The sequence below is a fragment of the Pectinophora gossypiella genome, chromosome Z, assembly GCF_024362695.1.
Source record: "Pectinophora gossypiella chromosome Z, ilPecGoss1.1, whole genome shotgun sequence".
Classification (NCBI taxonomy): Eukaryota; Metazoa; Arthropoda; class Insecta; order Lepidoptera; family Gelechiidae; genus Pectinophora; species Pectinophora gossypiella.
Window position 1 is genome coordinate 15,142,850 of NC_065433.1, and position 18,742 is coordinate 15,161,591.

The 18,742-nt window shown below is 36.0% G+C and overlaps 1 protein-coding gene across 4 annotated transcripts in view; it reads left to right on the forward strand.

Annotated features, from left to right (window-relative positions):
- LOC126379783 (protein NDRG3-like) overlaps nucleotides 1-18,742 on the forward strand; it is a 67,321-nt gene that overhangs the window by 4,204 nt on the left and 44,375 nt on the right. For all 4 annotated transcript variants that reach the window (XM_050028660.1, XM_050028659.1, XM_050028661.1 and 1 more), the window contains one exon: nucleotides 6,254-6,453. In XM_050028660.1, the coding sequence (XP_049884617.1) occupies nucleotides 6,254-6,453 (200 nt within the window). The remainder of the gene's footprint in view (nucleotides 1-6,253; nucleotides 6,454-18,742) is intronic.

The following is an 18,742-nucleotide window of genomic DNA, read 5'->3' on the forward strand; positions in this document are numbered from 1 at the left end:
TGCATGTACACCTGATTTTGGTACCTATAGTTGCAATCTACGTAGTCGGTCCCAAAGTTCTGTCATATATGAAAATAGTGATAAAATAAAAAGTACCAATAAGTTTATAAAAATTTATATATCAATTTAAAGTATATTTATTAAGAAATTAAAATAACTTAAAATTATTCGAAATGACCTCCCTTGTTTTTAATAACTTCCCTCAAACGCCGCGGCCAGTCATCTATCGCAGCACGCACCATATTCATGTCTATTTCAGCGACGGCTTTAATTATGGCTGACTTCAGGCTCGCCAAATTTTTGTGGGGTTTAGCACAGACCTTGTTCTCTAAGACCTGCCAAATTTTATAATCCAGAGGATTAAGGTCCGGACTGGAGGAAGGCCAATCTTCGTGTCTAATAAAGTCAATTTTTTGATGGTCGAACCAGGCTTGAGTAGTTTTGGCTTTGTGTGCAGGCGCAGAATCCTGCTGGAACACGAAATGATGTCCTGAAAATAGCGTGTTGGGCAGATCTTTGACAAGCCGATTCAAAACCGTCTCTTGGTACACTTTTGCACTGGTTTTGACACCTTTTTCGCAGAAATGAACCTCCGTTGGCCCATAGTAAGAGACACCTAACCAGACCATCACTGAAGATGGATGATGCCCATGTTGAACCCGCGGAACTTTTTTTCCTGCTTCTTCAGAGTTTTCTGCGTACACTCTATCGTTTTGCTTATTGTACTTTTCTTCTATATCAAAAATTTTTTCGTCTGTAAAAAGTATGTCACGGTGTCGGTTTCTCGCGTACCGTTTTAATAACAACCGGGATCTTTTGAGTCTAATTGCTTTCAGGCGGGCATTAAGTAAGTGTCCACTCTTTTTCTTGTATGCTCGCAACTTAAGGTCTTCGTTTAAAACCTTTTTGACTGTTTTTCTAGTGACCCCCATCTGCAAAGACATCAGTTTCTGTTTTCGGACAGGATTTCTTCGTATGCGCGCCTTTATCGCTTTGATCACTGCTGGTGTTCTTGCGGAGCGAGGCCGGCCAGTTCTTTTCTTGTCCTCAACACTTGAGACTTCATTATACCTATTTATGGTACGATACACAAACCTAAGTGTTATTTTCAAATTTTTGAGCAACTTGAAAATGGTACTCGGCGAGTGTCCACAGCGATGCAACACTAAAATTGCGATTCGGTTTTCTTCCAAGGTCCACTCCATCGTAATAAATCACGGCAAATGATCATTTTTTGTTTTAAAATAATTGTCAAACATTCAAAAATGGAACGCCATAAAATTTTTCTAAAAGCATGTTCGAAATTTAAAAATAATGTGCCTGTGACAGAACTTTGGGACCGACTACGTAGAAGCTAAATATTGCACCTGTTATTATAGTAAGTAATTTTAGCATTATGGCTAGCTAGCTTGAGATTTATCCTAGTACCGAGCGGTACCTACAAATCATGTTTACTAGATTGTTTTTTGACTTATAATAATAGATATTTAAAATGAGAGACTTTCCAGGTACGTTCCGCAAAAAAATATCAAATGGCGCTGCACAGAGTTACCTTCGTTTAACATACTAATTTCATGGATAACAGACATATTACTATGCATCTTTTATCTTTGTATTTGGGTATAAAAGATGAACCTTGTTACTCCCTGGCGCAACACATCTTCCATCCACTATTATTCTGATCAAAATAAAGAGAAGCAATATAGGTAGCAACAAAATTCTATACCATATCTGATCCAAATATCAAGCAACAATTATTTTTATACCTGCCTCTGCAATTACATTATATTTTTGTATAATTACGTATGTGCCCGAGCAATGATAAAGAAGGTCATTTTCACGTTAAATCTGAACAACTCCATCTATATTGTTTTTGGGGACCGTGCCCTGGAAAGAACCTCAATCACACTGATTTTACGTAACATTTCCATGAACGCACGTTACGACTTTAAGGTGGAGTACATTCTACTAATATGACATTAAAAACTACATTCGTGGCAACCAAATTAGGACTTAGATACTAATGTCGACTCACAATCTTAAAATATAGGTACCGAATGTAATGATCACTTATTGGTTTTCGATATAGCTTTCAGAGTTTATTAGATTAGAAGAATTTCGCTACAACCGAGGAACACTGAGCTAAGTAAGGCTTTCCCCTTAAAGTGCTACTTAGCAATAAGGCCGCCTATTGTACTCATTCTATTTCTCTTTTGTTTTTTCCTGTTTGTGCAATAAAGTATTTGTTATGTTATGTTATGCTACCTCACCGCGAGCGTACACCTATAATGTAACGTACAGATCGGAGCATTACATCACTGAGGGAGAAGGGTTAGGTTAGGTTAGGACAATAGACAAATTTACTTACTACGAATTTTGTTCACTTGGTGTCGGGCCCAGTGAATGAATTAAAGTCGATTGCCCATTTACAGAACATAAAAAAATTAATCAACAGCAACGACAACTTTCTTTAACTTTTCTGCACGTATATCTGGGCACCTACCTAATTTTGAAATTAGAGCACTTGTTCCTTTGATCGGATAGAGATAGAGCACACGATATCATGTGAGTAGATATTGCCAGGAACCTGCGAATTTAGTGGTTCAATAGTTTTCCACCAACCGTCACCTCCACACATATTCTGTAGTTTTATTTAAGGTATGTCTGAGCTAAGTTTCACCAATTTTGATTTACGGTGTTATGGCATAAGTAGTTGAGAAAAAAAATACGTCGTTTGCGCTCGCTATATACCTACTTAGGTATTTTCAAAATTGGCTATTGCTTATACTTTATTGTAAGTTCTTTAGACGCCCTCAAGTAAGAGCATCTTATCAATGCTTTTCAAATACGTATTTCAAAAGAATTATTGTTTGGACCTATCTCTATACCTTCGACGACAACAATAGAAAAACATTTCCAAGAAAATTCTTTATCATGTAGTAACGTTTTCAATAAAATTCTACAGCCAAACAAAGATAAATAAATTATAAACGAATAAATATTTCATATAGACCTTGATCCTCTTTCAGAGTACTGATTTATTATAAAAATAAGAAATTGACACCTATTCTTATGTAAAATATTACTTGTTTGAGAAGAAAATCGTCGTTTCTTTCTAAAATAAATATAAAACGGCAGCGAGATGGCAAGTTCCCTCCTGACTCGGTTGCGTTCAGTTCCAGTTCGAGTTTGAGCAAAGCAGGACGTGACATCTCCCTCGGATGTTATCTATAACGTGCCAGCAATGAGTTGAATATAAAACGGGCTCCCCTAACTTTGTCTGTTTTCCTTCGTTACACAACTTACTATTATTAAGAAGTTTCTTCGACAGCCACTGTTCTTCAAGTGATAACTTGCTCTTTTACATCCTTTTTTGACGTAAAGGAAATTAAAAGTTTCCTTGTTCTAGAAGTAACTTCTTTTATTATACGTGAAGTGTGAAGAAATAATCATAATGGAGAGTTATTATCGTGGGGCATGGAAGTGAGCTCCATGAGAGGTCGTGCTTGGTACAGTCGTTCGCAGATTGAAAGTGGCGCTGTTGCCGGCCGGTTCTTGTCCTGGCCGCGTGCCAAGAGTCCGGGTCGATGGCGTACCCCCGCCGAGGGGGGCCAGGGCAAGACTCCAACCGTCTCCATTGCTCAACAGCACGACCTTATTTCCTAACCAGCGTACATATTTTTTTTAAACTTACTACGACTACCGTATGGTTATGAACAGCTAGGTTCAATTATATATTTAAACCCTTTCTTTCGTACTAAGGTACCACGGCACCAACTTCCTTTGCGACTGAACCGACACGAAATTAATTTATCATTTCTTTGACGCGCTCAGTCCCACCGCTGTGTCACCTGTGATAAATGACGATTGTAATCTACAACAAACTCGCAGTTTTGTTGCCGTTTTTGAAAGTCCCGTTGTAAAATCAGAGTACTAGGCCCTGTAGGTATACTTTGCATAATTTAGTGAAACAGCCAAATAAAAACGTAGGCCGACACAGTAAACACATAATTACATACTGCCTTTCTAATTTTTTTGGCACCTATTCAGCACGTGTCTGCATTAATCTATATGTATATTACACGAATTAATGTATATGACTTGTATGGCCTCGACGGGGTGGTGCGGTATCTAGCGCCACGTGTCAAGGCTGGCGTCCTCACACCGTAGCAGACAGGCGCGACAGCAAACATTGCTACTATAATACGTTTCTAATCAAATTAAATGGAACCGACAACTCGATGCCAATAAGTCCCGCTGTGAGAGAAACAAACAACAATATTGATGTTCCCAATTAAATGGCCAGAGTAACATTAATATTGTCTTGTTTCCGACTACAACATTCTTAATTAATACTTCACAGAATTGACTATTCTGAGCAATGTACGGAAGTCTCACAGAACGGAAGCAAAGCTTTTGTTAGTAAATTGTTTCAAACAGCCGGAATATACCTCGTTTTCCTTACTATTAAATTGTTGGAAAATTCTGAAAGGTTTTACAGTGATTGATGGAACTGTCGCTCAGTAAAATTAAAACTTGCCTCTCATTGAATTTCTTCACTTAACCGGTCAATTTAAAAGACGTTTTCATTTGTACAGTAGAAGTTTCTCGAATAGTTAAAAATGAAAAAATAGTGAAGAGGAAATATCTTTTCTTTTTACTTGACAGCGGTCGAGAATTTGGGTAGACACTTCGATTTATGATGTACTTGACGTTTTATTTAACCTCTTACGCATGGGTTGCAACCTAGGCCTTTCAGGTGCTACAACACGTCAGCAAGCATGTACATAATAAAGATATAATACGAGTAAATACATAAAAAATGTAAATGTGTGTGTGTATGTTGTAAATGTATATGTGTGTCGTAGATTTTACATAAACAACAAAAAAGGCGTCGTTGTGTTGTACAAATGTCGATGATTGTTTATTTAGTTTATCATGAGGTATGAAAGTGAGCTCCATAAGCGGTTGTTCTTGGTATAATCATAATCTCTGAAGAAACTTAGTTCCGAACAAATAAATATATCCTTGTGTCTCTCATCCTTGTAACAAAGCTCTTAACTTTGTTAAAATCTTCTTTTCTACACGCGTGATAGCAGCTGACAAGTATAAAAAAAATAATACGTATTTCATTATAGTTGCAAAATAGACATAAATTGATAGCCAAATGTGAAACCATAATTGAAATTCATTGAAAATTGGAATAGTTACAGCCATCCGAAATCAGGGAGTCAGAAATAAATGGCAGTAGAAGCTCGTGACGTCACGTGTTCCTAGTGATATTCAATAAGCTACATTTCTACAAGTACCGTTTTGCCAGAACGGACGAAGCATTCCACCACTGACTTTAAGTATTAGTATTTCCGGCGTTAAACAAGATAGATACTGAAAAAATTCAGATTAATCCGCATGTTCACGTGATTAGATTGGTGAAAAGACAAACAGACGAAGTCCCTATAACAATGCACATAGAGCAACATTACATTATGTTATGTTTGTTTTTAATGTTAATCCCTAAATAATGAGTGAATAATGTTTATTCATTTGAAGTACCTACTTGATATTTCTACCAATCAATTCAATTGAATAGGTATACGGACACAGAACAGATAAATCCTATATCTCACATTTTACAGATTCACGCGAAAAAAGTTATCGCGATAACAAATAGTAGACGCGACGATTAGTGCTACCGTTGAGCTATAACGTACATTTTGGTGTATTATCACTGATTTCCGTCTTGGCTATTAATTATAGTATGACCACGTTCGACCGACAGAGTTCTAAATCGCTAGTAATATAGCTAACGTATGGTAAACTGCTGTCATTTTACTTTTTAAAATTAGGCAGTAAGTTGCTCCACTACATCATCCATCATAATGATCACCATGTATATTTGTCTTTTGGATGCTAAAGTATTGTGTGCATTTTATCTTCACAATATCTATTATTTATTCTCCATAAATTTTGAATTATATCTACTCGAATATTCATTTCTACCAATAGAAAAGGAGCTCTGTCTTAAGTTATTAATAAAGTTAGCCAAACAGAAACAGATGTCTGATGTTGCTTTTAGGTACCTATAAACATTAATCAATAGTTGAATATTGCCTTCATTTATTTTACATAAACATAAGTAATGTTAAGCAAATTTCTGAGTGATCCTATCCTGTGTTTATCAGTGGCGTTTGAACCACATACCGCAAAAAACATTAAAGAATGCCGTCTAATGTAATCATGGTGCGGTCAACAGTGTGGTGCCCTTGGACAACATGGACGACATTGAGCTAAAGAACATCCAGCTGCAGTTTCCAAGCGGTTCGCGACGACTGAGCGGCGAAGTGCGCTGCGTGGAGACGCGCGTGCGCACCGACCGCGGCGACATCGTCGTCGCCGTGCAGGGCGACCACACCAAGCCCGCCATCCTCACCTACCACGACATCGGCTTGAACCGTAAGATTTTTTTAATTTTTTGATATATCCGAGATGGCAAACAACTAAACTTTCTGTGCTTTCCTACAGAAAAGCTATAGAAACTATAAAATGGGTAAAAAATAGATAGGTATTATATCAATTATTTCGAGGAATGACACTGTTTTAATTTATTTGTAAATTTTGTGATATGATTGAAAACGAAATAAGATATTGAAGCCGTGAGGACGCACTGTTGCTCACGACTGTTGAAGCGCAGCTGGTAATTAATTAAATCTGATATTTTCCTTCGCTACGCTTTACTAACAAGTGGAAAGTGAAAACCAGAAAATTAAATAAAGCTACTATAGGTGGCACATTTCCGTACAAAGCAAAGGTACATTAGTAAAGAATAGAAGGTAAACAGGCTGCCACTTTTGGTTGTTCTGGTCATTATGACAGGATTCCAGCTCAGTATACAATAAGAATGTCCAGTCCGGATAATAAGATCGCAATACCAAAACACATCACCTTGAGGGTGATTCCATCATCTATCGTCCCGTCCTTCAGTAGACTAAGATTTTTAAATTCCGCGTGATCCAGTACATAATTACTAAATGCTTCTAAATTCCCTCCCTTTCCGCCATCGTGTTAAGTGTCGACAGCGACGTCGTATTGGGTCTGATCAGATAATCGGCGCCACTTACATCTCAATGAAACGGAGTACATTTAGTCTGATCTGACGCCCACAACGCCTAACTATAATAAAGGGTATTAAAATAGCTCCTAAGAACATAGTTATACAAGTATTAGTATATTGAGAATGATTATTTCTCTCTACATGTATTAGAAATAAATAAAGAGTAAAATACGCTGAAGTAATAATTTGACTCGTGCTTGTATATTCATGGCGCTGCAATGTGTTGCTACGTCAACCTAACGTAATCATCTTTTTGGGTCACTGAACGTGTTGTTACAACAGCCTCCAATTTTCCCTCATCGATTTCATTCGTATACTGCTTCAACTTAAAATTGCCATTTTCCTTTAAAATAAAATAAATGTCGTTTACGAAAAGTGATACACAGTCGTAAACAAGAAAACATCAATGTGATATAATCCTGTGTGATTATTAAATAGATGTTATTTATTTGTTGTCCCGAGAGGCTTAGCAACCCTCGTTTCCGCCGTGGAAATCTCCGATGTTGATCATGAAATCGCTACAATTCATCGTCGTATATCAAGACCTGGTTTAAAGCTAAATCGATTGATCCGAATTACGGCATATTGATTCCCGTATACTGATACTTGTGGTACATCCCATTCCATTTAATTACATTTATAATTATAGATTACAGATTTGCAGGCGACGTAGAGTTCAAAAAAAATGTGTTTAATTTAACACGTTACGAGTGTGAATCACATTGTACTGCAGACTTTAAAAGGAGCTGTCACATGCATGATCATTACTATCTTTGTAGTTAGATAATATTATTATTATCTCAAACGAGCGTATCAGCCTTTACAGAGTTCTTGTCTATTTTACCGCGACTCGCGACGCCGCGCGTCAACGTCGCCTCCGTTGCTCTTAAAAGTTCAAAAAGCATTAAAAAGCAATTTCATTTCAATAGCAGCAGGTGGGTTTTTGCGGACAAAAAGACAACAAAATGTTTTAAACGCTTGACAAATACTTATGTTATATTTATCCCATTATTAATATTAATTCGAGGTTACGTTTCATGTGGTACAAAATAAAGATTAACAACAACTGTGGTGTTACTTCTTTCAAAATTAAGAATTCATAATGATAGATAATAAAAGTCATAGAAAAATATTATTTGTGCTTCTCTTTACACTAATGTATTCATCCTTGTTATTCTTTGTTTTGATATATATATATATATATATATATATATATATATATATATATATATATATATATATATATATATATATATATATTATGTTGTAAGCTCAGGTGTTAGACGAAGCTAATGTGTATCAAAAATAATAAGCGAATCAAATTAATGTACTAACAGACAGATGTATAGAACCTAGTAATAATGAGGTGCAGTAAACTTTGTAAGCACGTTTCAAATTAATAAACTGTCATTGATTAATTTCGTGGAACCCTGTTTGATTGGTAGCCAGATTTCTGACTATGTGAATCGGTGTTACTGAATATAATGCTTTACTGACGTGAAATATTCCGCACAGCGCAGCTGTTTCACTTAATTAAGGACGTAATGAGCCTCACGTTCCATACCATACTTCGAAACAAGTCTACCTTTGTGGTTTACGTGCATTGTAAAGGAGAAGTTTGAATTTATATATATGATATATATATATATATATATATATATATATATATATATATATATATATATATATATATATATATATTATGTTGTAAGCTCAGGTGTTAGACGAAGCTAATGTGTATCAAAAATAATAAGCGAATCAAATTAATGTACTAACAGACAGATGTATAGAACCTAGTAATAATGAGGTGCAGTAAACTTTGTAAGCACGTTTCAAATTAATAAACTGTCATTGATTAATTTCGTGGAACCCTGTTTGATTGGTAGCCAGATTTCTGACTATGTGAATCGGTGTTACTGAATATAATGCTTTACTGACGTGAAATATTCCGCACAGCGCAGCTGTTTCACTTAATTAAGGACGTAATGAGCCTCACGTTCCATACCATACTTCGAAACAAGTCTACCTTTGTGGTTTACGTGCATTGTAAAGGAGAAGTTTGAATTTATTGATGTTTTCTTATAAGCCGTTGGTAATTCAGAATTATCCAAAGTAAAGTAATACCTAATACCGCAGCCCGGGTACCTCATACAAAACTTCGTTCTTTAGTTTACTTCCACGCGCAACTGCGTGTGTGACGTTTAGGGCTAATACAATATTTAACCGGCATGTCTTACTGAGATACTACTACGCTCAAAAATCGCACGAGGTGCGCCTAGCGCGTGCGACCGAGACAGTTGCGAAAATAGTTTGTATGAAAAAAATATTCCAAAGGTCATTATCGCTACTTACTAATCGAACACACATATCACAAGACACCGTATTAGTCGTTAGACAATGAAATCCGTGAAAACAATCGTCCGCGCACAGCCCTTAGGTTTACAATCTAAAGTGACTCCCGACGGGGAAAGGGGGCATTGATAATGAAAGGGGGGTTAAATCTAGCTCGCATCGGTATGGGGCGGAGATTGTCCGTTCTATAGGTAGTTTTATTCCACAATCTAAGCTAATACTAAGGCCAATTGTTCAGAGTTACTGCTTTGTAGGGAAAGACTTTCTGGGTGGAAATGTACATATGAAAGTGACGAAACTTTGAGCCACATGTACATAACATGAGCAATATATTGACAAACAAACAAATGGTTACCAGAGATTTTGACTGATGTTTGTAACTTACGGCAATGATATATACGAAATAAATATTAAGAAATATATTTGCTTTCGTGCTGTAAGAACAATAAATATTGTTTAAACAGGTGAGCATCAGAATGACTGCCCAATGCGACAGATCAGTTTTAAAATATTACTTACATCCAATACATATTAGCTACTATTTAATACCTTTGTATAGATATTTTCTACCTAATTAATAAATAAGAAAATTTATTTAAAAAATGGCCAGTCATTCTGATGTCTGAATGACCACCCACATTTAGAATCTCCACAAAAAGGCTCCGAAATGTAATTTCGCCTATACACAAATTTAGTACCTATTCAGTACCTACCTAAACAAATATTTTTTTTTAGATTTTTAAAACAACAAATAAAAAAATATGAGCAAAAAAAGTTTTAACAAAAATGTTAATTGTTTATTGTTTACAACTCAATTATGCACATAATACAAATTATAGAAAAGGAACAAATGCAATAAAAGATTAATATGTTAAATATGTTGAATATGTAGGTACTGAATAGGTACTAAATTTGTGTATAGGCGAAATTACATTTCGGAGCCTTTTTGTGGAGATTCTAAATGTGGGTGGTCATTCAGACATCAGAATGACTGGCCATTTTTTAAATACATTTTCTTATTTATTAATTAGGTACAAAATATCTATACAAAGGTATTAAACAGTAGCTAATAGGTATTGGATGTAAGTAATATTTTAAAACTGATCTGTCGCATTGGGTAGTCATTCTGATGCTCACTTTAAACAGGGGTGCTAAAAAGCCCATATCAAAGCGTGTCATCTATAAGCATGTCAAATGTCATATAGTGTAATAATTTCATATGATAGTACCTCTATATACAATTTTTAAATCAATAATATGTATTCGCTGAACGACGCCTGGGTCATGTTCTAGGAAACTTATTGAATCTGTAGCTAAGAGGATTAATTAAGTGCTATGAGTGAACTAATGGGTGTAAAAGAAATCATAATTGAAGTGCCTTTTATGTACTGTAGTTACGTATATCTACACTGATAGTTAGGTAGATGCAGGCATCGATTGTACAAGTGGCGTAAGCATGGGACAGAACGAACACGCCAAGCTTGTTCCTCACGAGGTATGACGCACTAAAATAGTGCATCGTGTATTCTCTGCAAGAGCCATTTTCGCCAGTAGATATATACTCGTATAATTAAAATAACAAAAAACGCCAACTGTATTCTTTGCTAGAAACATTTGAACAACTACCACTTAAGGTCATTTAAACGAAAATGGCTAATTGTAAGACTTGTTCATAACCTGAATTCGTAACGCATCAAAATCGGAAGTGAGTGACAGTCGTAAATAGCTAGCACTTGACAACTGACGTAGTTTGATGACGTACGGTGACGTCACGTATTGCCTCTGGTTACGTAAACAGCTGTTCATAGAAATGCGGCGAAAGGAGTAGAGCTATTTAGGAAAGTCATGTCGATTTATAACTGCCCGTTTTTCAGGGCGTAATCACACGTTTCAATTTCTAAATACGCTAACATATAACCCATGTATATTTTAGGTACAACAGAAACATATTTTTAGCTTGCCCAGCATATTGCGGACATTTAAATAATGGTTTCAGTTTATAAACTGAAACTTTTTTTTACCTTATAGATAGATAATATCGCAAACTTTAGGATAAAAACGAGATTTCAATTATACCAACGGGTTAACATTTTTTTTACCTTATTTCTGGCTTCACTTTACAGTTACGGAGACAAAGATTTAAAAGTCATAACTGATGTTATCAAAATAGTGTATTCTACCAGTTTCGTAGTCACGTAATAAATAATCGAGGTTCTTTATTTTTATTTTCCGCTAGTTTAATATATAATTATTGCTACACGATACCTAAAACATTTTAATACAATAAACATAATAGTTTCATCAAGGGCTTATTTTTGAATTCTAAATTTTATTCATATTTTGACTCTGATCACTTATACTTTTTTAACTAGTAGTTTAATTAATTGGGTCGTGTACTAGGTTCAAGATAAGTTATGAAATTCTGATTACTAAATAAAGACAGATCTAAAACTAACGAAATATATTTTCTTTTTTCTATTTAACTTATTTAAGAATTTTTAATAATAAGTCCGACATTTTGTCACATTTTTCTATGACGTCACTGTGTGCTTTTTTTATGAATTTGTATGCAAGTTCCATAGTAATTTTGTGTTTTGACGTTTAGTAAAAAGTAACTGATTTGACTAGTTGGAAACTAGCTTATTATACTTGAATGGTAGCTACGTCACTTCACTATGGCTGCGGTCACAAATTTTCAGGCAAAGCCGGAACAGCTTCACTGAAGTACCCTGCATCACAATTTCCCGTTGAAATAGTTCACATTCGTTATCCAATCATCAGCAATTTGCCGATCATTCCACAATGCAAATAATAAAAGGAAACGGAACATTAATTAAAATTCTTCAACCAATTTATATCATATCGGATTACTGAAATTTTCTCATAATGGATTACACAAGTACAAATAATCTGTTATCTTTATAACATTTCACCATTAGAATACCTTAAAAAAGTTTTATAATTATATTACATGATATATACCTACATACTAGGGGAATCCTAAAGAAGATAATGGAACACCTACCGAATACCTTTTATTGAACCCCATAAGTAGAAAATGATTACAAATTAATAAGTGTTTATTTTAATATGAACAGAAATTTTTTTGGACATATTTTAAAAGTGAATGATATTGAAATTGTTTAAATTAAATTTTATAAATTGTTACCTACCTATGCGAGTAGTTCCAAAAATAAATGCCTAAGTTCGCGGAACCCTGGTGACTTTTCTACTGAACCCCCTAAAACCACGGTACCCACTTTAGGAATTGCTGTACTAACATACACAAAGTAGTAACATACAGTCTTGCCGCCAATGCCGCCAGTCTGGCTTGGGTGGGAGCCCCCTCCAAATAAGTAATATAATAAATAATAATTCACCTTAACTGCCAAGTGGCAATTAAATTCTAATTATTGACGGCATTGTATCAACATGAATTAGTTTGCTTAGACTCGAGTCCTTTTGGTGACTCGGGATTTTCCATTGTTAATTCGGTGGCCACGTCCGGGCCAGTCAAAGTACATTATCCCTCGGAGTCCGAGGCGCGGCGTTTACGTAACAGCTTCCTCCTCGGACTCTCCGACAAACATGCCCGAAACTTTCCCTGCGCTCTTTTACATCGCTGCTCATATTCGAACCGGTCACATTAGGAAAATAATAAAACAGGCGTGTAACGTGAACTACGTAAAGATATCCCACATCTTGCAGATAGCGAATAAAAAGTGTATCTCAGGGATTTAATATATCCCCCAGTCTATTTTACAAGACAAGAATTTGTTATTCTGTATTCTCTGTATATTTCCCTTTGTGAATGTGTAAGATGTGATTATTTGCAATATCCTCAGGCTAATGCTGCGTCTTGTTTTATATGCTACATAATATATTCCTTTCATGACTCGGGGTTTGTTAGGCAAACATTTATATTGTTTGCATTGGTTTCAAAGCCGTTTGTAAAGACTAGGTATAGATCTCTGGTATAACATGCCAACTACCCTTTGTGGCTGTGTAATTATCTACTCGGTGCACGTCCGGCGCGGGTTGCGGGCCTGCGAGCTTGCGGGTGAGCTGCGCCCGCAGCCGTGGACATGGATCTAATGTCAAATGTCGATATCCAATCCTCTGATTGGATATTGGCTACACAAGCCTCATGTGCTGACTGTAATTCGAAACACCGTCAGCCTTTTCCTCTTCGATGAGCTTTCAGTACTTCCGCACATATCAAATAATTTTATTGAAACGAAGGTATTTTTAGACGCGATTCTCCCATATTGCCTCGCTCTCCCGTATTCCCTTTTATACGATTTACACACGTCTGCAAAGACTTCGTAAAATATTGATTTACGGCATGTAAATGTACTGTTCAAATATCTATTTTTGTAGACGAACTTACGTAAAAAAAGTGCTAATATTACAAAGTATAACGTCTTGCTTTGTGTGTGTTACTTGCCCCTTTAAATCTTTCCTTTTCTAGAGTGAATCATAGTTTTGTTCGGCGTGGAATTGAATGAGGGTCACGGGCTATATAAATAGGTGTAAAAGGGTCTGGGGGCAAGAATTTGTTCGGTCACTTAGCATTGTATTAGATTAGCAGTTTAAGTCCCAAACGTTATTGTGAAAGGAAGTCGATTCTAATCCCCATTCTGTATACGCGCTACGCTTTGAGAATGTACCCGCCATACTCATATACCTTATTGACCGCTCCGGGTTTATATATGTAGATATGTAATTACATTATGAAGCTTAGGGTACTAATAAAAATGTAAGTAATATGCAGCCATCTTATAACAAGAGTTGGAAGTTGAAAAATTTACCTTATTGATTAAATTGCCGTAGTTCATTGCAAATAGAGAGCGCAAGAAAATTCTTCTCTTTTTATTTCTACTCGAGTGAGTATTCGATTTTTACGTTATTTATGACACAACAATACTAGCAAAAAAAAGTTCATGTTTATGGCGGGCTGTCATTACGAAAAATACAATATAATTTTCAGAGAACAAATTAGAGAGTGTTAAGAGCTTAAAACAGAAAACAGACAATATTCTGAGGTAGATTCAGGAACAAATAGAACGTATAAAATTCAAAACATTTTAATGTCTGGTGAATTACTGTTACCGCATCTCCTTCTTAAGTATATTTCCTTACTAAACTCCAGTTAGTAGTGCAGTGCATTTACCCTACAGAAATGCTCTATTTGTGTCTGTGTACCGTAACGCGACTACGCCTAATGCTACAAGGAGCTGAAATCGTCGCAGCTCTTAAAAGAAAATAAAAGCCGACATGAAAGCCTACGTTCGTCTACTCAAGCTGCACGTCATTTTCATGTCGGCGAGGCGAGGCCAGCGCGAACTTTTGGTGTAGCCAACATGTGCCAGAATTTAAGCCTCTCAAAGAATTTTGTCATTTGCTATTTTTATACCTGTCTGCAGTCTTACTAGTTTATATACCAACAACAGGAAAATGGAATCTTTCAAAGCCTACATTCAATTTATGTACAGATTTTAAGTAGAATCAATTGTCAAAGCATTATTACCTATCACAGAAACACATAAACGGTTGGTTTGATAAGTTGGAGCAAGAAGCCAACTAAAAGTAAAAGCAAATCGCAACATGATGAAAGTTAATCTATTGACCCGCCTGGTGAACTTTCTTCGCGTATTGTTCATCGTATCATTTTTTATGGCTGCTATTTAACCCTTTCACGGGCAGAGACTATGGGTCATTGATGATTCATAATAGATAGTATGACACCTTGGAATCGGAACGTTATTAGACTGTCCTTGAAAGTGTTAAGGTCCGACGACTTGTGTCTGTGCTCACTCCTATACGAATTACGGATGTGAATTATGTATCTTAGTAACTTTCATTAAGCACGTTGCTCAATCTTCAAAAGTGTACTTATGCATAATTGTCCGATGCAGGTCAAAAATATACTGTCTCCTAAAAAACTAAATGTAGTCTTTAGGGCTTCGGGCCCTCACTCTCGTTAGCATGTGTTGGGCCCTGTGCCGAGGCTTTTCTTGCAACTTCTTTTCCCCCACTATACAGGTTGTGACAAGCTGCAGTAGTTTTAGGCGGATGAGACGTTCGCTATGTAATAAATGACGATTCAAAGTGTAACTATGTTACCTACTGAATAAAGATATATTTGATTTTGAATTAGGTAATGGATGTTTCTTCACCAGCGAGCGTCTCATTGTTTCCAGGAATTAATCAAGAACTCACTTCCAATCCAAATCACGCGCATGCATAATTCATTTATCCCAGATTTCTGTCGGTCTACTTCAACATATTGGTGAAGCTTTGTAAATTGTAGGCTTATGGTATTATTGATAAAGAAGTTTGTTCACCTTTTTATATGTAACCGTTTATATGTTTAAGTAAAACTGGGTAAAATATTACTTTTTACTGGATAAAAATATTTCGCTCCAAAAAAGTAAAAATGTGAATGTCATATTTGTATGGAGAGGCTAGAGATAATGAAAAGTGGCGATCTAATAGTGTCAACTTAATTTTAGTCTACTTAATTAAGTAAAATTTCGTTTTCTGGCGGATACATAATATGATTGTTATTAGACACTTATATCTCACTTATGCGGCAGGTAACATGGCTGTTATGAGCTACTAACCTAGCAGATAGTATTACTGCTATCAGACACTATCTCGAAAACATGATTACTATTTTCAAAAGTGCGGTGTACAGTATGGTAGTATCGATTATCGAATTTATACTATACGTATTATAATGGATTAATCATGTTTAGGTTAATACGCTACCGAATTTACGACCGATAGTAATGACATGACCTCCACTTTATCTCCATAGTAATAGAGTTGTTTCCAACTAGTCAAATCAGTTACACGAAATTAATTACTGTAGAATTTGTAGGAAAAAGCCATCGACGACGTCATAGAAAATTTTGCACTTATTATTACACTTTTCTTTATTAAAATTCATAAATAAGTTAAATAGAAAAAGGAAAACGTTTTTTGTCACCTTTAGATCTGTCTATATTTAGTAATCAGAATTTCATAATTTTTCTTTGACCTAGGAAACTACCCAATTTTGATCCGTCAAGTCCTTCCGCTTCGCTCGGATTACCAACCATCGCTTTGGTCTTTATCTGCTCTGTCTACACTGCCGTTACTGTTGCAGTAATGCTCATTACATTTTTCTCATTTATCATTCCAAAAGTCTTAGTAATATTCCCATTGTAGGAAATCTACCAGCTTTTTCAATAGAAACAAGAGTGTACGTGTACTGATTTACACGCAGAATGTAGAGGGTGGTAGGTATATTGGAATAGCTCGGATCTGGGACACGCTTAGTCTGAATCAGCCCCTTACATTCATTGAAGCAAGGGAGACGTGAGACGAGATCTCAAGAATATTGAAAAGGATACCCCACACGTGTTGAACCTGTGAATACTGGTTGTAAAGCCTGTTTTATTTGATCGACCTAATTTCGCAGAGAGGAAATGCACTCAATAGTAATTTGGTGGTAAACGAAATGTAAAAGTATAGATCACTGATAACTCAATCAACAGTACGCCGCCGCCGCCGCGCCGGTTGCACTTCGTTACCGAGTTAAAAACTGTAACACGTTTTTTTTTACACTTCCCACTTGGCTGTATGGCATACAGGTGTGTGCCTACGCGCCGGGAAAAAGTTATGTTCGTTTGACATTTCGTTTACGCGATGACGATGGCAATTTAGTCCCGTCGCGATTATTTCTTTAAAGTGGTGTATAAGCCACATATATTATGAGGAAAGGATGGTGAAGTCTTCTGGTGAGTGTTTTGATGGTTATTATCGTGGAACGTTGGCAATTATGAGCTACATAATGTTCATGACAATGACCTAACCTCACGTTCTTTCTTTCAGTATAAAAACAATGGTTTAGTCCATCGACTAGGGGGAATGCTGTTATAATATCGTCCCACGTGATGTGGTGAGTGTTTTTACCTTTAATTCCGCGTCGTAACGGGGTTGACAGAGCTGTAACATGTCATTTTGTTACAGGGGTCAAAGTACACCGGCAGAGTCCAGTGTCAAAGTTCAACTAGAATGAATAAAGTCTAACTTCAAAAATCAACTTCAAGGTCTTCCTTCAGGGTCTGGTTCCCCAGCCATGACTACCATTGGTGTTCATGGTCTGCTTTTGCCGTCAGGGACAGTTCCTGCTGCGGTCATTAATGTAATTCCAATTTGGGTGTTACAACCTCTGGATACCATCTGGATATCTCTTATTCAAGGTTAATTTAACTTATTATGGATAGTGCCATTCTCTCAAGGTGTTATTCTGCTAATACATGGAGTATTTATCCTCAATATATACTCCATGCCTTTTGTCAGGACCTGCCGTCCTGACACTTTACTTATCCTCATAGGGATAAAACCTAGTTGTTTAGGAATAATACTAAGTTAAGATACCATGTTATAGTAAAAGATTTGTTTCTTAATTTACATTAGGATGTTTTGTAACCGACTGACTTCATATTGTTTTATTGTGAAATTGTTGAACCAATTATACCATTGTTAAAAGTGAAATCTTTATTATTTCCAACACCTTGGCTTTGTTTGCAATAGGAGGGGATCTTCTCTATGGCGCCCAACATTTTTAATCATATTCTCCCCCTATTCTCTGAGTTTGGTGCCTCATTCCACGCCCTGGGAAACTAATATCTCATTATAAGACAACATCTATGGTAACAACTGCCCCACGCAGTTTTAGTCGTTACAGTGGCGCCCAACGTGGGGCTCAGAAAAGCAAGGTTGGAAATTAGTAGGTATTTCACTTTCTTTGTTCTTTGTAACATAACCTAGTTATAAGCACATGGTGTAACTTTATAGCAAATAGGGTGTGTTTTCTTTTAATAGGTACACATTTATGACTTTACTTTTCTACTTATAAGTAGGTATGTAAACTTGAAATTTAGCATATCTCCAGTTGTTGTTGCATAGGGACATAGTGATAATTTTATTGACAGGACCATAGTATCTCTCAGATTTCTTTTTCTTATTTTAAGCTGAGTTAGTTTACATAGGGCCATAGTCATATACTTTTAATATCACATAGGACTATAGTGACACAATTTCCTTTTCTAGTAATTTATACAATTATAAACATAGTGACTCAGAGCACATAGAAGTTTTTACATAGACATAGTAATAGACTGTGGGTTTTTATCTTATTTTATTTGTTAGTGGTTACATAGGAACATAGTATTCATAAATTTGATACATAGGACCATAGTAGCATGTAGATAAGTACCCTATAGG